We start from the raw sequence: 24,623 nt of genomic DNA, 5'->3' as shown, positions 1-24,623 counted from the left end.
CGACACCGGTTTTGGTTTTAGGAGGCCTCTGACTAGAGATTACAGCTCCTTGGCCTTCTCCTCCGGGAGAAACACTTTTCTCTGTTCTGTGTCCAGAACCATCCCTAGGAACAGCAGGCGTGTCGTAGGGACCAGCTGTGACTTTGGAATGTTTAGAATCCAGCCGTGCTGTTGTAGCACTTCCCGAGATAGTGCTACCCCTACCAACAACTGCTCTCTGGACCTCGCCTTTATCAGGAGATTGTCCAAGTACGGGATAATTAAAACTCCCTTCCTTCGAAGGAGTATCATCATTTCCGCCATTACCTTGGTAAAGACCCTCGGAGCCGTGGAGAGACCGAACGGCAACGTCTGGAATTGGTAATGACAATCTTGTACCACAAACCTGAGGTACTCCTGGTGAGGATGGTAAATGGGGACATGTAGGTAAGCATCCTTGATGTCCAGCGATACCATGTAATCTCCCTCGTCCAGGCTTGCAATAACCGCCCTGAGCGATTCCATCTTGAACTTGCATTTTTTGATATATGTGTTCAAGGATTTCAAATTTAAAATGGGTCTCACCGAACCGTCCGGTTTCGGTACCACAAACATTGTGGAATAGTAACCCCTTCCTTGTTGAAGTAGGGGCACCTTTACTATCGCTTGTTGTGAATACAGCTTTTGAATTGCCTGTAACACTGCCTCCCTGCCTGAGGGAGTGGTTGGCAAGGCAGATTTGAGGAAACGGCGGGGGGGAGACGTCTCGAATTCCAGTTTGTACCCGAGATACTATTTGAAGGATCCAGGGATCCACCCGTGAGCGAGCCCACTGATTGCTGAAATGCTTGAGACGGGCCCCCACCGTACCTGGCTCTGCCTGTGGAGCCCCAGCGTCATGCTGTGGACTTAGAGGAAGCGGGGGAGGACTTTTGCTCCTGGGAACTGGCTGTATGCTGCAGCTTTTTCCCTCTACCTCTGCCTCTGGGCAGAAAGGACGCGCCTTTAACCCGCTTGCCCCTATTGGGCCGAAAGGACTGTACCTGATAATACGGTGCTTTCTTTGGTTGTGAGGGAACATGGGGCAAAAATGTAGACTTCCCAGCTGTTGCTGTGGAAACGAGGTCCGAGAGACCATCCCCGAACAATTCCTCACCCTTATAAGGCAGAACTTCCATGTGTCGTTTGGAATCTGCATCACCTGTCCACTGCCGAGTCCATAACCCTCTCCTGGCAGAAATGGACATAGCACTAATTTTGGATGCCAGCCGGCAAATATCCCTCTGTGCATCCCTCATGTATAAAAGTGCGTCTTTTATATGCTCTACGTTCAGCAAAATAGTGTCCCTGTCTAGGGTATCTATATTTTCTGACAGGGAATCTGACCACGCAGCAGCAGCGCTGCACCTCCAGGCTGAAGCTATAGCCGGTCTCAGTATCACACCTGTGTGTGTATATATAGATTTCAGGATAGCCTCCTGCTTTCTATCAGCAGATTCCTTCAGGGCGGCCGTATCCGGAGACGGTAGTGCCACCTTTTTCGACAAGCGTGTGAGCGCTTTATCCACCCTAGGGGATGTTTCCCAGCGTGACCTATCCTCTGGCGGGAAAGGGTACGCCATTAGTAACCTCTTAGAAATTACCATCTTTTTATCAGGGGAAGCCCACGCTTCTTCACACACTTTGTTTAACTCTTCAGATGGAGGAAAAGCTACTGGTAGTTTTTTCTCTCCAAACATTATACCCTTTTTTGTGGTACCGGGGTTAACATCAGAAATGTGCAACACATTTTTCATTGCCTCAATCATGTAACGTGTGGCCCTACTGGAAGTTACATTAGTCTCTTCGTCGTCGACACTGGAGTCAGTATCCGTGTCGACATCTGTGTCAACCATCTGAGGTAGCGGGCGTTTTAGAGCCCCTGATGGTTTTTGAGACGCCTGGGCAGGCACAGGCTGAGAAGCCGGCTGTCCCACATTAGGTATGTCGTCAAACCTTTTATGTAAGGAGTCGACACTATCACGTAATTCCTTCCACAGCACCATCCACTCAGGTGTCGACCCCGCAGGGGGTGACATCACATTTTCAGGCATCTGCTCCGCCTCCACATAAGCCTCCTCATCAAACATGTCGACACAGCCGTACCGACACACCGCAAACACACAGGGAATGCTCTGACAGAGGACAGGACCCCACAAAGCCCTTTGGGGAGACAGAGAGAGTATGCCAGCACACACCAGAGCGCTATATAACACTGGGATCCCACTATCAATGAGTGATTTCCCTATAGCTGCTTTTTTATATATATTACATATATATATCTATACTGCGCCTAAATTTAGTGCCCCTCCCTCTCTTTTTTACCCTTCTGTAGTATTCTCAGACTGCAGGGGAGAGCCAGGGAGCTTCCTTCCAGCGGGACTGTGAGGGAAAAATGGCGCCAGTGTGCTGAGGGAGAAGCCCCCTTTTCGGCGGACTTTCTCCCGCTTTTTCTGTGATACTGGCAGGGGTGATTTTACATCTATATAGCCTCTGGGACTATATATGATGTATATTTTGCCAGCCAAGGTGTTATTTATTGCCCTCAGGGCACCCCCCCCCCAGCGCCCTGCACCCATCAGTGACCGAAGTATGAGGTGTACATGAGGAGCAATGGCGCACAGCTGCAGTGCTGTGCGCTACCTTGGTGAAGACTGAAGTCTTCTGCCGCCGATTTTCCGGACCTTCTTCGTGCTTCTGGCTCTGTAAGGGGGACGGCGGCGCGGCTCCGGGAACGAACACCAAGGTCGGGTCCTGCGGTCGATCCCTCTGGAGCTAATGGTGTCCAGTAGCCTAAGAAGCCCAAACTACCACCTGTTAGGTAGGTTCGCTTCTTCTCCCCTTAGTCCCTCGCTGCAGTGAGTCTGTTGCCAGCAGATCTCACTGAAAATAAAAAAACCTAAATATACTTTCTTTCTAGGTGCTCAGGAGAGCCCCTAGTGTGCATCCAGCTCGGCCGGGCACAAGAATCTAACTGAGGTCTTGAGGAGGGTCTTAGTGGGAGGAGCCAGTGCACACCAGTAGTCTAAAAGCTTTCTTTATAGTTGTGCCCAGTCTCCTGCGGAGCCGCTAATCCCCATGGTCCTTACGGAGTCCCCAGCATCCACTTAGGACGTTAGAGAAACACAGAATGTTTTACCCAGTAGCGCTGTTATAACTTTATACACGCCAATTATGTGCCCCCCCCCCTCTTGAAAAACCCTCTGTCACCGTCAGTTAGCAGGGGAGAGTCCGGGGAGCTTCCTCTCAGCTCTGTGCTGTGGAGAAAATGGCGCTGGTGAGTGCTGAGGAAGAAGCCCCGCCCCCTCGGCGGCGGGCTTCTGTCCCGCTCAAAATCTATCAAAACATGGCGGGGGCTCTTTATATACATGTACAGTGCCCAGCTGTACATGTGTATATATATGCTTTTGCCAAAGGAGAGGTTTATACTGCTGCCCAGGGCGCCCCCCCCTGCGCCCTGCACCCTTACAGTGACCGGAGTGTGTGAGGTGAACTGGAGCAATGGCGCACAGCTTCACCGCTGTGCGTTACCTCTATGAAGATCAGACGTCTTCTGCCGCCTCTGAAGTCTTCTTTCTTCTCATACTCACCCGGCTTCTATCTTCTGGCTCTGCGAGGTGGACGGCGGCACGGCTCTGGGACGGACGGCGAGGATGAAACCTGCGTACCAATTCCTCTGGAGCTAATGGTGTCCAGTAGCCTAAGAAACAGGACCTTGAAACTCAGAGAAGTAGGGCTGTTTCTCTCTCCTCAGTCCCTCGATGAAGGGAGTCTGTTGCCAGCAGGCTCCCTGAAAATAAAAAACCTAACCAAAATACTTTCTTACAGGAAACTCAGGAGAGCTCCCTGCAGTGCACCCATCTCCTCTGGGCACAGCATCAAACTGAGGTCTGGAGGAGGGTCATAGAGGGAGGAGCCAGTGCTCACCCAGAGCCTAAAGTCTTTCTTAAAATGCCCATGTCTCCTGCGGAGCCCGTCTATCCCCATGGTCCTTACGGAGTCCCAGCATCCTCTAGGACGTTAGAGAAAAATAATAATAATAATAATAAATAAAAGGACAACACTGCATACTCTACCTATTAAAAGCATTACCAGTGGTAGTCCAACATGGTTAGATTGTGGAACTTCATCGTATGGTGAGAAATTTTGTATGGGGTGGGAGAACTCCCCGATTTAAACATGAAATTTTGTTCAGTAGAAGACATTTGGACGGTCTCCAACTCCCACATTTTGGCACCTATTATAATGCTGTTACGCTAACCAGAATATACTATTGATCTAGGCGAAGTTCAATGAAACAATGGGTGACCACTAAGGGTTCCTTTCTAAAATCCCCATCAACTGCTTTACCGTGGCTCTCGATCTTGCCTGGTGTCCCACATACAACCATGGTCCTTACTCTCACGGTATGGAAGCGTCTTAGAGATAAGAAATATATTTCATCAACTTACTCTCATTTAACCCAGCTACTCGATAATTCCGCATTTCTGCCTGGGGTCTCGAAGCATGCCTTTAGACTAGGGTGCCATGTGGGTATTTTGCAGATTGGACGGTTATATGTCTCCTCTGGAGTGATGCCTTTTCCTGATGTCCATGCCAAGTGGACCATCTCGAATAATGAGATATGGAGGTATCTCCAAGTTAAACACTTCCTTCTGTCCAGAGATCTTCACTGTGCAGGGACTCGGGACCTGACGTTTTTTGAGGATTTGGTGGTGCCACAGAATTCTTCTTCACACATTAACAACTATATACAAATTCCTAATGGAGAACCATTTCTCTACACTACCAAACTTCACTAAATGCTGACAGAGGGACCTTGGCATGGATATCAGTATCCCTAAATGGCAGCCTATCTTTGAAAAGTCTTGGAGTAGCTCCACCAATATACTCACGCTGGAGACTCATGTTAAGGATTTATCCCTATGGTACCAATGCCCATCCAGCTTATCAAAGATGTATTCAGGTTTACCTGCCAGTTGTTGGAGATTTGGCACCGATTTGGGGTCCCCACTTAATATTTGGTGGTCTTGTCCAGTTTTGCAGAATTTCTGGGAGGAGGCGATTTCAACTGCAAGCAAAATTTTAGGCTCAGAGATGCCATATGGGCCCGAGTTCTGGCTGTAAAGTTTGCACTCCTTGCCCTTATCTATCTACAAAAAAAATCACTGTTGAAATATTTCAACGGGGCAGTTATTCCTGTGCATTGGAAATCTACCTCCCCCGACACTTACTGGCCTGTTTCAAAGAATAGAATTATATAGATCTATGGATGATATTATAATGTCCTCTCCGGATGTTTCCAACCAATTCTGCGATATGGTTCCCATGGATGGAATTCTGTGAATCTGATGGAAACAAGTCCCTTACTGGTACACCTTAGTTCTTAGTTCCACATGTGTTATTTGTGCTCCAGCCGTGTTCGATTACACTTCCCTTCCTTAGCCCCCTCCTTTGTTGATCACTTTTTGCTTGGTCTCCTTCTTTCTTCTCTATTGCATTCGTTAATCTACATTTATGTTCTTTTTTAGGTGGACATTCTTTACAGTTTTCATTCTGTTGACATACCACGGCTATTTTTATGTTATGTTTTCCTTTTTATTGTACTTTGCTACTTTTTATAGCATACATTTGTATTAGTATTTCATTCATACTCTATTGTATTGCAATGGTGAACAGTTGTTCTCTTTTGTCCAGATATACTAAATTTTTAATAAATATTACTTGCATAAAAAAAAAAAAAAAGCACACACAACAAGAACAACAACTCACCTTTTATTCACCAAAGACTCTTGCTCATTCGAGAAAGATTTTTGTCCCGCCAATAAAACAACCTTCAGGCCGGTACCATCCACATAAATATTAAAAACCTTGCAGACCTGATGGGGAAAAAAACCCAAAACGTATAACTCACAAATAATGGAGATGGTTTGGGAAAATATTAGCTGGTGGTTGTTGATGTACACAGTTGAGCCAGTCAGACATTGTATAATTACCTGTTGTGCTAGCTCTTTGGTGGGTAACATGACCAGAGCACGCACCTCACATACAACGCGCTGCAGCAGTGCCTGTCAATAGAGACAGATATCCCGGTAAGAGCTCAGGTGCAGAACACACGGCACCAGTAACTGCTTTCAGCAAACTCACCTGCACTATGGGAACAACAAACGACAGAGTCTTTCCACTGCCAGTGGGTGCAGAAACACAAATGTCCCTTGGGCGATAACCACTCCTCCCAAGAAGGAAACTGTGGGAGCAACTGTCCAAAATAGCTGGGATAACTTCTGTTTGAACTAAAGTATAAATGTGGGCGAGTACAAAAGAAAATACAGAGCGTGTGTTGAAGCTCTAACCACGTAAATGTAAGAAATAAAAGGAAAGATGAATGTAAATTATTTTTACTACCTGGAAAGAAAGACTTCACTTTGTTGGCTTCCAATTTCTTAAGAAGTTTTGGGTGCAGACCAGGAAAGTCGTGAATGGGGACTAGATTATCTTTAACACCCTTTTGCACTAGATTAGGATTTGCCAGCCACTGGGGTAGGACAGGCAGAACCTACACAAGAAAAGTAAGATGGGATCATTGTAAAACATACTAAGCTCACTGCACAGCAGATGCATGGAAATGTGACATACAGGAGAAAAAGAGGACACACAATGACATTACCTTCTGAACAGGTTTAGTCTCAAAGCCACCTAAAAGAATAGAGTTGGGATCTGAAATAGTATCTTTTACACTCTTCTGCTCCACATTTCCATCCTCACTTTGCGCTGCTTCTAAGCAAATGCTTTCTTCTTGCTCTTCTTTATTGATTTTCTTCTTACGTGGTATCTTTGCTTTCACCTTTACGGTCTCTTGATAATCCTCTGGGTCAGCATCATCAGTGGGACTCTCCACCTCAGCAGGTATCTCATCAAACTGTATTTTCTTACGTTTCTTCGGTTTCACTTTAAGATGCTCAGTTGTAGCAATATCCCCTACCTCCTCTTCATTGCTGGACTTAGGTGCCTTCTTTACTTTCTGCACCTTACCATGTAGCTGCTGCTGCCGTTCTTTGGCCTGCTGAAGTAACTTCTCTAGCAAAGCTTTGGAACGTTCTTCTGATGGATCCACCTCATCACCAAGGTACCTACAGTATGAAAGTGTTAATGGCCCATTAATAAATTAAAGTGTGTGGATAAGAGAAAAAGATTTACACTGAATCATAATGGAATCTATTATACATGAGGCGTCACTGACATCATAAGAAATAATGTCTGTGTTTTGGATACTAAAGAGAAAATGTAAGCTTATTTGTACGAATAAATTACTGTAACAAAACAGAAATGCTTTTATCCAGTGATATATAAGTGGTAGAAAGTGCTAATATTACATACTATTGTAAACTAAAATAAGAACAATGATCTTATTTATAACGGTTTACAACTTAGGGGTATATGCAATTAGCGGCGAATTGCGGCAAATTATCGCCGTTTTTTAATTCGACACAATTCGACAGGTGAATTCCGGCAGGTGGCTTCCGGAATTCACCATATTCAATGAAAAACGGATTCGACAGTCCCGCGGGCGAAAAACGGCCGATTTGCCGGATTTTGCTGCGATTTAAAAAAACGGGGAAAAACACGTAAAAAAATGGCGTGGGGTCCCCCCTCCAAAGCATAACCAGCCTCGGGCTCTTCGAGCTGGTCCTGGTTCTAAAAATGCGGGGACAAAATTGACATGGGATCCCCCGTATTTTTAAAACCAGCACCGGGCTTTGTCATTTTCCTCAAGGCTATCAGCCTCCCATCCGCAGCCCTTGGATGGGGGGGGGGGGGGGGGGGGAGACAGCCTCGGGCTTCACCCCTGGCCCTTGATTGAAGGGGTCCCCACTCCCCCAGGGTACCCCGGCCAGGGGTGACTAGTTGGATATTTAATGCCACGGCCGCAAGACACTGTATAAAAGTGACCCCCGGCTGTGGCATTATCTGTCCAGCTAGTGGAGCCCGATGCTGATGTATAAAATACGGGGGACCCCTACTCTTTTTGTCCCCCGTATTTTTTGCACCAGCATCAGGCGCAGAGCCCGGTGCTGGTTTTAAAAATACGGGGGATCCCATGTCAATTTTGTCCCCGCATTTTTAGAACCAGGACCAGTTTGATGAGCCCGAGGCTGGTTATGCTTTGGAGGGGGGACCCCACGCCATTTTTTTTCCGGGATTTTAACATTCCATTTAAAAATAAATAAATAAATAAATATATTATTTAAAAAAATATATAAATAATACTTGTGCCTCCAAAAAAGACAAACCAAGTACCTAATCCCTTCTAATATAAATAGATATGCTATTATCAATAAAAAAAATAAAAAAAACACAAAAAAAACATGTTTTAAATTTTTTTTTATTAGTTTCACCCACCAAAGTGTGGCGGATTGAAAATGTCGAATTTACTGTCTAAAAGCACTGTTGTCGAATTTCCAAACTTCAATTGAATACACTTTGGTCGAATTGCAGCACTTGTATCATTGCAGAAAAGTCGAATTTGACAAAAGTCGAATTTCAAAAAGTCGAATTTTGAAAGTCCGTTTTTTTGACGGAAAGCACTGAATTGCATTGACGACCTTTGCTGTGCGGTGCGCGATGACGTCGTCGCGCACCGCTCAGCAAAGTTACTCTCCACGAAGGGAAACTAGACGCATAGCGTCTAGTTCCCTTCACAGGAGGCAAACGGGGACGGCAGCGGAGGCGGACGGGGGACACAGCGGGCAGCAGTGGCGGATCTTGCCACGGTGCAGCGCCCTCCGGAAGGCGGCGCCCCGGGCAAAAGTCCTGCTTGCCCGTGGCAAGATCCGCTACTGGTCGCAGTACACCCTTTTGTGTCAAAAACTGTGCAGGAAATGGGAAGACCGAGTACTCCAGTACGGTATGGGTGAGGTGGCCCATCTTTTAGGGTAGTGGTTCTCAACCGCGGTCCTCAAGTACCCCCAACAGTTCATATTTTTCAGGTCTCCTCACAGAATTGCAAGTGAAATAATTTGTTCCACCTGTGGATCTTTTAAATGTGTCAGTAAGTAATGAATACACCTGTGCACCAGCTAGGTGACCTGGAAAACATGAACTGTTGGTGGGTACTTGAGGACCGAGGTTGAGAACCACTGTTTTAGGGTATGTTCCAAACATGAGCGTCATCTTGAAATCGGCCATCTTGAATCCAAGTCAGTTTTTTCAAAAGGAAAGGGGGTCGTGTAACATGTCAAAAAACATCAGAATTTGCTGAATAGTTAATAGCTACAAACAGATTTGAAATAGCAGTTATGGTTCAAAAGTTACAACACTTTTTTCGGCTTTGACAAAAGAGGAGAGAATTGAGGTCATTTTAATGTCTGGAGAACTAAGTTTCCGTGTCATAGCTGCAGATTTTAACAACTGGCACCCAGAAAGATCTCCAATTTCACATAACACTGTCAGTTGCCTAATTTCCAAATTCTGAGAAACTGGGAATGTGGCTGACAAGTCATGGAGTGGTCATCCAAAAAGTGCTACTGATGAGACAACCTCAACAATGGTTTTGGCATCCTTCGTGAAGAACCCACAATGCAGCACAATGCCCACACAATGCCCTCCGCCTCTGCCTGATTGATAGGCAGAGGCGGAGGGCAGTGATGGACCGTTGCGGGAGCGGCGTGGGAAAAACGGGGTCAGGCAGTATGCTTTTTTGGGCCGGCTGGGTGACATCACACGCAGCCACCCCTATGGAAAAAATGGCGGCAGACCACCTGCATACGCAGCCTAGCTGCAGCTGCAGGGGGTCGTCCACAGTTGCTGTGACCACAATGAAATTGCGGTCGCTGTCACTGAGCAGGCCATTCAGCATGCTGGCCGGCCTCGCCCTGCGATTGATGAGCATCCCCTACATGCAATACAAAGGATTGCAGATTCTGCTTTTTAATCCTTACAAAATAACCCCCACTGCCATTAGTTCATCTGATCCTGCCCATAGGCACACACATATACACTTACATATATACTGTCACACACAAAACCCATACAGTACCATATGATATACAGTACAGTCACACATGCAGTATATACAAATAGTTACACACATATATAGTCACATACATATATAGTTACACACTAATACACATAAATACAGTAGATACTTATACACACAAACATACATACACATATAATCACATATATAAATGCAGACACACATACAGACAGACTATATAGTGTTTACCTCCCTCACTTCACAGTCAGGGTACACTCAATGCATGTACTTTAGTCGCTCCTTGTCCTCTCCCCCATGCTGCTGGTTTGCCTGGCACTGACTGAGTGCCGTGTAGCCCCGCCCCCTGTTTCCACTCCGCCCACTTCCCGAAGGCCAATGCCGTGCAGTGCAGTCCTGTGCCACCCCACCCCTCACTTAATCCGGATTGTACCTTGTGACTGTCTGTTACTGCCGGCACCGGTGTCCAGCGGTACAGCACTGCACTAGTTATCAATCAGACTCAAACTAAACTACAGCTCCCGAAGCTCACGGCAACAGGGGATGCTGGGAGCTGTAGTTTATGTTGAATCTGATTACAAATGAGGTGCGGTGCGCTGCCACCTGACACCGGCACTAACAGACAGTCACCAAGTCTGACAGTACTACTGGATTCTACCCCCAGGACGTGGATGGTACTGACAGGTGCGTGCCCCCTCCTTGCCTGGCGCCCCTGACGAGTGCCATCCTGGCCAATGGGTAGATACGCCCCTGGTCTTCTCACATAATTGCAAGTGAAATAATCTTATAAAATGTGACGGTGAGTAGTGAATACACCTGTGCTGGGTCACCTGGAAAACGCAAACTGTTTGCGGTCCTGAGGACAGAGTTTGAGAACCACTGCTATAGGCTGCACTTGTGTAGCGCCTCTAACAGCAGAAGTGACAGGGAGCTTCAGATGTTTGTTTTAATAAAGTAAATACCTAAATAATTTCTCTGGTGCCTCAGATGCTGGAAAGGGGCAGAGATAAGCAGCATAAGCATGTACCTATAGGTGGTTACAGACATCACCTATTGATGACAAACGGCAACATAGCAACTCAAACACCCAATTCTGATTATATCACAATAATAGCCAGAGGTATATCACGTGGGAACACAGCAAGCAGAGTTACACTCCAATTACATCATCAATATGTGGGCTTCAGACTGTATGTACCTCTATCGCCCCCTGCTGGATTGAAATATGTGTGCTGCAATCTCCCATACATTGTAAGGTTGTATCCAGTCTGCAACAGTGGTTTCAGTGTTGTGCTCCTTTTGCAGCATAATGAGACCTACATCTTGGCATGACTAATTAAGGAGCGTTTACTATTAATTATAAATCACAGAATTTGCTTATTTTAAACGTAATGCTGTAATCACTATGCTTCCCCATGCAAAGAGTTTTTATTATACAGTCTGGACTGCAATATTGCAATTACCGCTGATGACCCCAATGACTCAAGGATAGGATTGTCCATAGACAGGTTAATCATGGATGGTCAATGTTTTTTATTCATCACATGTGTAAATGAACAAACACTACAGCTGTGTATGTACAATACAGAATAGCAATTACTTTCCACCATTAATAGTAAAATCATCTAACATCAATAGTTAATTATGGCCAAGTATAATGGAAAGGGGAAGGTGTGCCAAATCTACCTTCTGGAAAAAGAGGTAGAAACTTATGCCGCTTTCAGATCGCAAATGCCGGATCACACCCGGTAAGAGAAACGTGTCCTTACCGGGTGGGATCCGGCATTTGCTCTGCTTTGGTGGCTTTCTGACCCGGCAATATACCGGGTCAGTTGCCATTGCAGCAGGGGGAGGGGGGGCGCAGCAGGGGCGGGGGTGGAGGCGGAGCTCATCTCCTGCACCGCCTCTCCCTATGCTGTGAATGGGAGCCGTGTCGCATCGAAACGGCTCCCATTCACACTGCGCCTGACCCGGTATTCAACCCGGTAATAACCCTCCTTTTTTACCGGGTTGAATTGCCGGTTCAGGCGACCCGTTAATTCGGCCAAAGTGCTTTCACATCGCACACTGATCCGTTTCGACACGGCAATATGCCGTGTCGATACCGGGTTATTTGTGCAATGTGAAAGGGGTATTGGTGGAAGTTAACATAACGACACACCTGTGCCCCTAATCATGCTATCATATGACTCGCCCAGAGACAGTGGACCAAGTCTGCCCTAGGAGACCCACATTTGGGACAAGTGTGATCCTCTGCTGACTTGGTCAATATCTGCAATGAGGGAAGAGATTACGGTATGGAATATGTTAAGAAAGAGCTCAACGAGTGATGCCATTGGAAGTAGCTTAACAGAATTAGCAAACAGCTGCAACATTATGGGTTTGGTCAGGGAAGGAAAGTGATTCCTCCACTGTACTCTGTTCATTTTAATCGGGGTAGTGGGGAAGAGTAGTATATAGTAATTTCTTAATGTGCAGGGTTCTTTATAATTGACAAACCATTTGCTATGACCATTTGGGGACATCATCCTGGAGACTAACTGTATAGCGTTGGGCCTGCACTTACGCATTGCTAAGGGAAATGGCGGAATCCCAGTATATTTTTCAGTCTTGTAGAAATGTCAAAGGTTTCCCCATCTGTTTATCTAGTTAAAACTGCAGTGGACCACATACTGAAAGGGTAACCTGCTTCTACAGATTGAACATGTGGATTGCGCAGCAAAGGTTCAGCTTATGTGTGTGATGGAGAATGTGTCACACTTTGTGACTGTTCATAAACAATGGGTTGGATTGAACAAATGTGTACACCTCACAGTCATTTAGGCGGATGAATGAAGTCACATTAACACCATCAAAGAATCCAGGGGTTGTATCCAGCATACATGGGGGGAGAAGCGATATCAGTGCACATAAGGTGCGCTGATACAACTTCTCCCACATGATATATCTACCCCTCATTGGTTGATGTATGAAGAGTTTAGAAGTGTTTCAATAAAAATTATGTCGTAAAAAAAAAAAGTTTAGAAGTGGACCAGTTGCCCATAGAAACCAATCAGCTTCTACATAACATGTTCTAGAATATACTTGATAAATGATAGAAGGTTGGATGCTGTGGGTAACTTCTCCACTCTTACCACAGTTTCATACATCAACCACTCAGGGGTAGATGCATTATGCAGTGTTATATTGGAGAAGTGGTATCAGCGCGATATCACTTCTCCCCATGTATGAAGGAGATATGTGGCAAATGACAGGGGCACTCATTATCAGCGCTGTTATCTTTAAAATAGTGCTATCCCCCCCCCCCCCCCCCCTCCAAACAGTCAAGATTTCAATGATATCCAGACTTCAGCACAGATGGTTACATCAAAATAATTTAGGAATAAATTAAGTCATCTGTACTCCAGCATGGATATCACTAAAGGGCCCTACACATTGGCCGATCCGCCGCCGAGCTGCCCGGTAGCGGATACAGCCGACAGGCGACCCGACGGCGGGGCAGTGAAGTTTCTTCACTCCCCCCGTCACCCGGCTCCATTGAAGTGCAGGCAAATATGGACGAGATCGTCCATATTGGCCTGCATGCACAGCAGACGGGGCACCAGCGATGAACGAGCGCGGTGCCGCACATCGTTCATCGCTGGAGTCTCCACACTCAAAGATATGAATGGTATCTCGTTCAATAATGAACGAGATCGTTCATATCTTTGAGCAATATCGGCCAGTGTGTAGGGCTTATAACACCTGGACTGTTACTGTGCCTTGAGGGCAGAGGATGGGAATGCTCTAGTAGAATAATTGTGTAAGTATTGTTGTCACGGAGCCAATTTCTTAAATAGCAAAAATGAGCAACATGGCTATAGGCTATAATGGCAGGTAAGTTAATACACCATACCCTCCAACTGTACCTTTTTAGCAGGTACAGTACCTTGTTTTATGGTCTGTTCCGATTTTTGGCTCTCCAAACCTCCATTGAAAGTATAGGAAAAGGGGTGTGGCCACGCCCTCTTTACTAATTTATACCGATTTTTATGTGTAAAATGTTGGAGGGTATGATACAACATTGGATTTATGTTGTATTTCACTAGGCCTGTCTGGGATCTCTTACTATTTGTATAGGTGTGAATGACCTTCTCTATTTCACGTCTAGACAACAAAAGGAAGAGGGTCTAGGAAATAGAGTAATCTCCAAATTGACTCTTCCTAGTAGGACAGCCATCATTTCCTGTTAGTCATATTGTATGCATGTAAATGAAGCTTCTTGAGCATTTGAATCCCCAAATATGCGATTGCTCTTTTCGCCCATATAATGGAGATATCTCCAAACCAGGCTGATCGCGGACAACCCACCTGAAGGCAGCAGTTTGTTGTTTTCTTAAATTCAAAGATTTTTTTTCTATTGAATCTAGAAGCCTAATGGTGGGTAGACACTATGCGAAGCGCTCCATGAGCGTTATCGCATAGTGTTTCCCCTCTCGCCAACATAGTGCATACACACTATGCGATATCGCACAGTGACGTCATGGCGCAGCCGACCTGAACATGCATCATCTTACGATATCGTAAGACTGAGCAGCATGTACAGCCGGGTGGTATTCAGTATACAGGCTGTTGGGATCCTGGCACTCAGTATACCGGCGCCGGAATCCCGACACCCAGCATACCGACAGCTATTCTCCCTCTTGGGGGTCCACGACCTCCCTGGAGGGAGAATAAATAGCGTGCACCGTGCCCGCAGCGTGGCGAGCACAGTGAGCCCGCAAGGGGCTCATTTTGCGCTCGCCCAGCTGCCGGCATGCCATTGGTCGAGATCCCGACGCCGGTATGCTGGAATCCTGGCAACCAGCATAACAACATACTACACCCGTACAATCGAAAGCGGGGGTCGGGAGTGCGCATCGGGCATCGCTGGTAACATACACACTGGACAATATTGTAGACATATTGTTTACAAAATTACCCAGTGTGTACCCACCATAAGTTTAGGACTCCACTTCCAATGAGCGTGCTGAAGCCTGTAAACCGGATTACTTTGTGACAACTGTCCTAACCAGCTGTAAAACTATCTCTTACTACTGAGTGCCAGGTGGCACCACTTGAAGCCAGTGAAAGAATGTAGAAAAACTTAACATTTATGGAAAATGTATTACAGCAAGAGACAAAACCATATCTTTAAGAATCTTCAGTGTGCAACAGAGAAAAATACTAAACCCCATAAACTGTAACAGAGGGGGGCATCCAATTTGGTAACTGTATCGCCGGGGGCTATCCTATTATCCCCGATGCTGCTCGCTTCTCCCCCCGATGCTGGCACTTATCGCAGATTATGCTTCAGGTGCCTCAGGCAGCCAAAGCATAATATGCAGTAAGCGGCTTCTGGAGCCGGGATAACACATGGGATCGGGGACTTATCCCCATTCCCATGTGTTTTCATACGATTGCGGGTCCGTTTTAAGGCGTTGGAAACGGACCCTAATTGGATACCGCGATAATAACCATTGGTCAAAAAATAGGATTTTGGTACTTACCAGGTAAATCCTTTTCTTTGAATCCATAGGGGTCACTGGAGTACTCTTGGGATATGGACGGGCTTCCGTAGGAACACAGCACTGAATATTTAAATTTAGTAACACTCCACCCCTCCATATCCCTGAGCACTTACTCAGTGTTTTTTACTGAGCCGAACAGGAATTAAGAGAGGTTAATAATGGAGTATTACATATAACATAACTGACAATAACGAAGTTAACCCATAACGTTACTGACAACTAACAGTTGACACCCTAACCAGCACTTGTAACTTGAACCAGTCGGTGAAAATGTGTTACCATAAGATCCTCAGAACTAACCCCAAGTAAGTAAACTGCTCTGGGTGGGCGTCCAGTGACCCCTATGGATTCAAAGAAAAGGATTTACCTGGTAAGTACCAAAATCCTATTTTCTTTTTCATCCACTAGGGGTCACTGGAGTACTCTTGGGACGTACCAAAGCTTCCCCCGTGGGCGGGAGAGCAGTTTGGCACTTGTAACACTAGGCGGCCAAAGCTAGATGCTGATGCCGCAAAAGTATCAAACTTGTAAAAGCGCACAAACGTGTGCACTGAAGACCATGTAGCCGCCCGGCAAAGCTGCGTCGCAGAAGCCCCACGACCAGCTGCCCATGAAGTTCCCACAGAACGTGTGGAATGAGCGGTTACTGACGTAGGCGGTTGTAACCTAGCATGAAGGTAAGCCTGGCGTATGGTCAGTTTTATCCATCTGGATAAAGTTTGTTTAGATGCTGGCCAACCCATCTTGGCAGCATCATAGAGAACAAATAACGTATCCGTCTTACGAACTGAAGACGTTCGGGTTACATAAACGCGTAACGCACGAACCACATCCAGAGTTCCAGACTGTGCTGTCAACACAGGAACTACTATTGGTTGATTGATGTGAAAAGATGACACTACCTTTGGTAAGAAGGCGGGATTCGTCCGAAGTTCCGCTCTGTCATCATGAAACACCAAATACGGTGGCTTGCATGACAAGGCACCCAAATCCGAAACACGCCTTGCCGAAGCTAAGGCTAAGAGAAAAATTGTTTTCCAAGTGAGAAACTTTATATCCACTTGTTGTAAGGGTTCAAAATATGAAGACTGTAAGAACTCCAAAACCAGATTCAAGTCCCATGGCGCTGTAGGTGGAATGAAAGGAGGCTGTACCCTGATTACACCTTGGAGAAAGGTGCGTATAGACGGCAATAGAGCCAATCGTCTTTGAAAGTAAATTGACAAAGCAGATACCTGCACCTTTAGTGTAGATAAACGCAAACCTCCATCTAAGCCTGATTGTAGAAACAACAAAAGGCGGCATAACTTGAAAGCTGATGTCGGAAATTTCCGAGCTTCACACCAACCTATATAGGCACGCCATATTCTGTAATAATGAGCTGCCGTAACCGGCTTCCTAGCTCGTAACATGGTTGGTATAACTGAATCTGGAATGCCCTCTCTTTTTAAGAGGGCGGTCTCAACAGCCACCCCGTCAAACGCAGCCGCGCTAAATCGGGGTAAAGAAAAGGACCCTGTTGTAACAGGTCTGGACGTATCGGGAGCGGCCACGGATCGTCTGCGAGTAATCCTCGAAGATCCGAGAACCAAGCTCTCCGAGGCCAATGAGGCGCCACTAGTATGACTGTGAGCGACTCTCCTTTGATCCGTTTTAGCACCAGAGGGAGCAGCGGAAACGGTGGAAACAGATACACCAGACTGTACGGCCACGCGACAGTGAGAGCATCCACCGCGACTGCCTTTGGATCTCTTGTTCTGGACACATACTGGGGCGTTTGATGATTGTGTCGAGATGCCATCAGGTCCACCTGAGGATAACCCCATCGCTGAACCAACATGTGAAACACTTCTGGATTTAATGACCATTCGCCTGGGTGAAGATCCCGACGACTGAGATAATCCGCTTCCCAGTTGTCCACTCCCGGAATGAACACGGCCGACAATATCACCTGGTGGTATTCTGCCCAATTGAGGATTCGAGCTACTTCCCGCATTGCCATGCGGCTTCTCGTTCCTCCTTGTTTGTTGATGTATGCGACCGCTGTCGCATTGTCCGACTGCACTTGGACAGGCTGAGAGCGAACCATGTGCACCGCTTGTCGTAGCGCATTGAAAATCGCGCGGAGTTCTAGAACATTTATTGACAGCAATTTTTCGTGATCCGCCCAGAGACCCTGGAGCTGACAATTTTGAATTACCGCTCCCCAACCTCTGAGACTGGCGTCCGTAGTTAGAATTATCCAATTGCAAACTCCGAACCGTCTTCCTGCGGTTAAATTGTGTTCCTTGAGCCACCATAGCAGAGAAACTCTTGCTATTGGTGACAACCTCACTCTGTGGTGAATCTGCAGATGCGAGCCCGACCACTGGGCAAGCACGTTCAGCTGAAATGGACGAGAGTGAAATCTCCCGAACTGAAGCGCCTCGAAAGCTGCCACCATTGTGCCTAACAGGCGAATGCACAAGTGTACCGACACTGTGCGTGGTTTGAGTACTAATTGTACTAGATGGCGTAGCATTTGTACTTTCTGTTGTGGTAGGTAAATCCTTTGATTGACCGTATCGAGAATCATACCTAGGAACTGAAGGCGTTGAGACGGAATCAGATGTGATTTCTTGAAATTGACAATCCAACCGTGGTGAACCAATACATTGTAAGTTAGCAGCGCATGTTGGGTAAGTATCTGTTGAGACGGAGCTTTGATGAGCAGATCGTCTAAATACGGAACTATCGTCACTCCCAGGGATCTGAGGTGAGCTATCATCACAGACATTACTTTGGTGAATACCCGAGGCGCTGATGACAGGCCAAACGGCAGAGCCTGAAACTGGTAATGGTTCTGGCGTATTGCAAATCGTAAGAATTTCTGATGAGGCTGCCAAATTGGAATGTGTAAGTACGCATCCTTGAGGTCTAGCGCAATCATAAATTCCTTGGTCTCTAACCCCGCAATCACCGACCGTAGAGACTCCATTTTGAATCTGTAGTAAGTTACGTACTGATTGAGGCCCTTTAAGTTCAATATTGGTCTGACTGAGCCATCCGGCTTCGGGACCACAAACAGGCTTGAATAATAACCCTGACCCTGTTGGTGTACAGGGACCGGAATCAACACTGCCGAATCCAGTAAGGACTGAATGGCAATTTGCAAAACTCTCCTCTTGTCGTCCGACAGAGGCAATCCTGTCTTGAAAAACCGCAGAGGCGGCAGACAGTCGAACTCTATTTTGTAACCTTTTAACACTAAATTGCGAATCCAGCCCTCCGCGGATGTGTGGAACCACGCCCCATGGAACGTCTGAAGGCGTGCTCCCACAATTGGAGAACCGAGATGGGCTGGTAACCCGTCATGCCACTGGCTTGTCGGTAACCTTAGCGTCTTGGCGAGTTGTGTTGGTTTGATGGAAACCACGTCCTCGACCACGTCTAGCAGGCGTGGCTGATCCTCTGCCACGTCCTCGAAAGGGCTGAGGTCTAAAGGATTTGAACGAAGGTCCAGCGTACCTTCTTCTTGGCGCAGGTGGAGGCAATGGTAAGAACACAGACTTACCTCCCGTAGCCTCCTTAATCCATGCGTCCAATTCTGGACCAAACAACTTCTTGCCATCGTAAGGCAACGCCTCTATACTTCGTTTGACCTCTGCCTCCGCTTGATAAGTACGCAGGTAGAGTGCTCTTCGTGCCGTAACTAGCGAAGATGAAATACGAGAAGTGAGCTGACAGACGTCAGTAGACGCTGTACAGAGATACTCTACAGCCTCAATCATTTGATTCACCTGAATTATCAGGTTTTCGTCATGTAAAGCCGATTTGAGTTCTGTAAGCCATATTATGAGCGCCTTAGTGACCCAAATGCCAACCAATCCAGGTCTTAGCATCACACCTGCTGCTACATACATGGATTTAAGCATAGTTTCTATCTTACGATCTGACGGATCTTTAAGCGTAGTAGCTGATGGCACTGGTATGGTTAATTTCTTGGTAAGCTTTGACACTGAAGAATCAACTATTGGTGGATTCTCCCATGTACCCGTTACCGATTCTGGAAACGGATAACTAGACTTAAATCTGCGAGGTATAGAAAACCGTTTATCTGGATTCTGTCTGGATTCTACTAACATCTGATTTAGAGAATCCGACACAGGAAAACTTACTGGCGTCTTCCGTCGTTTAGTAAATATGACCTGATCATTGGTGAGAGGCTGCTCAGCTTCAGGAAACCTTAGCGACTGCCGTACCGCTCTGATGAGATCATCAATGCCGGAACTGTTAATATCCTCGCCGTCTGACTCCACTTCGCCCTCCTCCCCCTCATCGTGTTCCGTGAGGTCTGGGATGGAATCGTCAGACTGCAACATAGCAGACACTGGAAAATCATAAGACATATGAAAATTATCCCGTTTGCCCAAAATGGATTTGGACCCTACGCAAGGCTGAGACGCCTCCGGTAGTTCTGGCGGTCTCACCCTAGACTCAGATCTTAGCGTTTCTCGCTCCAGACGAGCAGCGGTCATTTCAGTCTGAAATTTCTCCAGTACATTTACTAACATACCCCACGGAGGGTCCGGTGATGAAATTGGTTGCAAAACCGGAGCAGAAATGGTATTCTGAACGGAATCCACAAAACATACGTTACATGTGGTAGATCCAACCGGTAACACACTGCCACATACTTTGCAAATATGCTTTTTAGTTTTTGCTGGTGCCTTACTCATTATGGCGACAGACAATACAATACACAAAACACAGACACCTGCACGACTCAGTAAAATAGCAATAAGGTGGCTCTGTATATATATCTGGCCCAGTGCAATACACGTGGCCAGTACTATGAAATTTGATCCCAAATTCCCACGAACACCCCTGCGCCTCCGGTGGAGAAGAGATGTAGGACAGGAACGTTCTGGAATCACAGAGGAAGACACAGGAAGCTGTTAAAAATGGCTGCCCTGCTATACTTATACACATAATCACAGTGCATTCACTGATTATACTGTAACAATCCCTCTGCTGCTGCAGTATTTCACTGATATGTCCCCCCTGTAATGGCTGTTTATCTTATTACAGCGGCAGCGCAGCGTGTGGGCCCCCAGCGGGTATCGTAGAGCGCTACGTGTGTCCCAGCGGTGGGCTCCTATATATAGCGTGTCAGCTACCAAGGTAGCGCTGCTGTTCCGAGGTGCCTGGCCGGAGGCTGTGGCCTAACGGGCGGGTACCTGAGCGGGGAGAGCCGCGGCGCCTGCACGGAGGTCTGTGGCCGAACGTGTGGGCGCCTGAGTGGATAGAGCCGCTGCGCCTGCACGGAGGTCTGTGGCCGAACGTGCGGGCGCCTGAGAGGGGAGAGCCGCTGCGCCTGCACGGAGGTCTGTGACGAACGTGCGGGCGCCTGAGTGGAGAGAGCCGCGGTGCCTGCACGGAGGTCTGTGGACGAACGTGCGGCCGCCTGAGCGGGGTGGAATGGGCGGGCGCCTGAGCGGGAAGATGCCGGAGGCTGAGAGGGGAGAGCCGCTCCTTGCCGTCACCCAGCACTATGTCTCCACACGTCGGGGCGGCAGCGGGAGCTGACCGCCCCGTTTCACATACCTCACTCCTGCAGACGTGCGGAGGCTCCGACGGGGCTTTTCAGTAAGCGCCGGCCAGCCAGTGCAGGAGGATGTGAGGGCTGTGAGGGAGCTCTTTCAGAGAGGCCCGACACGCCCGTGCTGCAATCAGCAGCTGCACTATCCCTGACCCTGCCTTTTGGAAGGGGGACAGGGATGTGGTCAAACAGTAGAAAAAATAAAAATAAAAATAAATAAAAGTTTCTTCAACAAAACCGTGACTTCAGCTAAGCATGTGTTGCCACGTTCAGCACAGAAAAAACACTGAGTAAGTGCTCAGGGATATGGAGGGGTGGAGTGTTACTAAATTTAAATATTCAGTGCTGTGTTCCTACGGAAGCCCGTCCATATCCCAAGAGTACTCCAGTGACCCCTAGTGGATGAAAAAGAAACAGCGATACTCGGCTGTTTTTCACCTGCCGAAAATGGATCGCCTGCAATTGGATACCCCCTATAGTGTTTAAAATAAGAATTTACTTACCGATAATTCTATTTCTCGTAGTCCGTAGTGGATGCTGGGAACCCCGTAAGGACCATGGGGAATAGCGGCTCCGCAGGAGACTGGGCACAAAAGTAAAGCTTTAGGACTACCTGGTGTGCACTGGCTCCTCCCCCCATGACCCTCCTCCAAGCCTCAGTTAGGATACTGTGCCCGGACGAGCGTACACAATAAGGAAGGATTTTGAATCCCGGGTAAGACTCATACCAGCCACACCAATCACACCGTACAACCTGTGATCTGAACCCAGTTAACAGCATGATAACAGAGGAGCCTCTGAAAAGATGGCTCACAACAATAATAACCCGATTTTTGTAACAATAACTATGTACAAGTATTGCAGACAATCCGCACTTGGGATGGGCTACGAGAAATAGAATTATCGGTAAGTAAATTCTTATTTTCTCTGACGTCCTAGTGGATGCTGGGAACTCCGTAAGGACCATGGGGATTATACCAAAGCTCCCAAACGGGCGGGAGAGTGCGGATGACTCTGCAGCACCGAATGAGAGAACTCCAGGTCCTCCTCAGCCAGGGTATCAAATTTGTAGAATTTAGCAAACGTGTTTGCCCCTGACCAAGTAGCTGCTCGGCAAAGTTGTAAAGCCGAGACATAGAAACATAGAATTTGTCGGCAGATAAGAACCACTTGGCCCATCTAGTCTGCCCCTTATTTTTTTATTTTTTTTTTATATTATTTTTTAACACTAACCTTATTTGATCCTTATTTCTTTGTAAGGATATCCTTATGTCTATCCCATGCATGTTTAAATTGCTCTACTGTCTTAGCCTCTACCACCTCTGATGGGAGGCTATTCCACTTGTCCACTACCCTTTCTGTGAAATAATTTTTCCGCAAATTTCCCCTGAACCTCCCCCCCTCCAGTCTCAGTGCATGTCCTCGTGTCCTATTGCTTTTCTTCATTTGGAGAAAAGCAATAGGACACGAGGACATGCAGCCGCCCAAGATGAGCCCACCTTCCTTGTGGAATGGGCTTTTACAGATTTTGGCTGTGGCAGGCCTGCCACAGAATGTGCAAGCTGAATTGTACTACAAATCCAACGAGCAATAGTCTGCTTAGAAGCAGGAGCACCCAGCTTGTTGGGTGCATACAGGATAAACAGCGAGTCAGATTTTCTGACTCCAGCCGTCCTGGAAACATATTTTCAGGGCCCTGACTACGTCCAGCAACTTGGAGTCCTCCAAGTCCCTAGTAGCCGCAGGTACCACAATAGGCTGGTTCAAGTGAAACGCTGAAACCACCTTAGGGAGAAATTGAGGACGAGTCCTCAATTCTGCCCTGTCCGTATGAAAAATTAGGTAAGGGCTTTTATAGGATAAAGCCGCCAATTCTGAGACACGCCTGGCTGAAGCCAGGGCCAACAGCATTACCACTTTCCATGTGAGATATTTTAAGTCCACAGTGGTGAGTGGTTCAAACCAATGTGATTTTAGGAACCCCAAAACTACATTGAGATCCCAAGGTGCCACTGGAGGCACAAAAGGAGGCTGTATATGCAGTACCCCCTTGACAAACGTCTGAACTGCAGGAACTGAAGCTAGTTCTTTCTGGAAGAAAATCGACAGGGCCGAAATTTGAACCTTAATGGACCCTAATTTTAGGCCCATAGACAGTCCTGTTTGCAGGAAATGCAGGAAACGACCCAGTTGAAATTCCTCTGTAGGGGCCTTCCTGGCCTCGCACCACGCAACATATTTACGCCAAATACGGTGATAATGCTGTACGGTTACATCCTTCCTGGCTTTGATCAGGGTAGGGATGACTTCATCCGGAATGCCTTTTTCCTTCAGGATCCGGCGTTCAACCGCCATGCCGTCAAACGCAGCCGCGGTAAGTCTTGGAACAGACAGGGTCCCTGCTGGAGCAGGTCCCTTCTTAGAGGTAGAGGCCACGGGTCCTCTGTGAGCATCTCTTGAAGTTCCGGGTACCAAATCCTTCTTGGCCAATCCGGAGCCACGAGTATAGTCCTTACTCCTCTCCTTCTTATGATTCTCAGTACCTTGGGTATGAGAGGCAGAGGAGGGAACACATACACTGACTGGTACACCCACGGTGTTACCAGAGCGTCCACAGCTATTGCCTGAGGGTCCCTTGACCTGGCGCAATACCCGTCTAGTTTTTTGTTGAGGCGGGACGCCATCATGTCCACCTTTGGTTTTTCCCAATGGTTCACAATCATGTGGAAGACTTCTGGGTGAAGTCCCCACTCTCCCGGGTGGAGGTCATGCCTGCTGAGGAAGTCTGCTTCCCAGTTGTCCACTCCCGGAATGAACACTGCTGACAGTGCTATCACATGATTTTCCGCCCAGCGAAGAATCCTTGCAGCTTCTGCCATTGCCCTCCTGCTTCTTGTGCCGCCCTGTCTGTTTACGTGGGCGACTGCCGTGATGTTGTCTGACTGGATCAGCACCGGCTGACCTTGAAGCAGAGGTCTTGCTAGGCTTAGAGCATTGTAGATGGCCCTTAGCTCCAGGATATTTATGTGAAGTGATGTCTCCAGGCTTGACCACAAGCCCTGGAAATTTCTTCCCTGTGTGACTGCTCCCCAGCCTCTCAGGCTGGCATCCGTGGTCACCAGGACCCAGTCCTGAATGCCGAATCTGCGGCCCTCTAGAAGATGAGCACTCTGCAACCACCACAGGAGAGACACCCTTGTCCTTGGTGACAAGATTATCCGCTGATGCATCTGAAGATGCGACCCGGACCATTTGTCTAGCAGATCCCACTGGAAGGTTCTTGCGTGGAATCTGCCGAATGGGATTGCTTCGTAAGAAGCCACCATCTTTCCCAGGACCCTTGTGCATTGATGCACTGAGACTTGGCCTGGTTTTAGGAGATTTCTGACTAGTTCGGATAACTCCCTGGCTTTCTCCTCCGGGAGAAACACCTTTTTCTGGACTGTGTCCAGGATCATCCCTAGGAATAGAAGTCGTGTCG

At 47.3% G+C, this 24,623-nt stretch overlaps 1 protein-coding gene across 1 annotated transcript in view; it reads right to left on the bottom strand.

Annotated features, from left to right (window-relative positions):
- Positions 1-24,623, bottom strand: part of DDX51 (DEAD-box helicase 51) — a 51,135-nt gene that overhangs the window by 22,355 nt on the left and 4,157 nt on the right. The window contains exons 2-6 of the mRNA XM_063913001.1: positions 6,686-7,148; positions 6,424-6,574; positions 6,166-6,311; positions 6,015-6,086; positions 5,791-5,897 (exon numbers count right to left, since the gene is read on the bottom strand). Of these exons, the coding sequence (XP_063769071.1) occupies positions 5,791-5,897; positions 6,015-6,086; positions 6,166-6,311; positions 6,424-6,574; positions 6,686-7,148 (939 nt within the window). The remainder of the gene's footprint in view (positions 1-5,790; positions 5,898-6,014; positions 6,087-6,165; positions 6,312-6,423; positions 6,575-6,685; positions 7,149-24,623) is intronic.

Source organism: Pseudophryne corroboree, chromosome 1, assembly GCF_028390025.1.
Source record: "Pseudophryne corroboree isolate aPseCor3 chromosome 1, aPseCor3.hap2, whole genome shotgun sequence".
Taxonomy (NCBI): domain Eukaryota; kingdom Metazoa; phylum Chordata; class Amphibia; order Anura; family Myobatrachidae; genus Pseudophryne; species Pseudophryne corroboree.
This window is presented reverse-complemented; position numbering and strand designations above follow the sequence as displayed.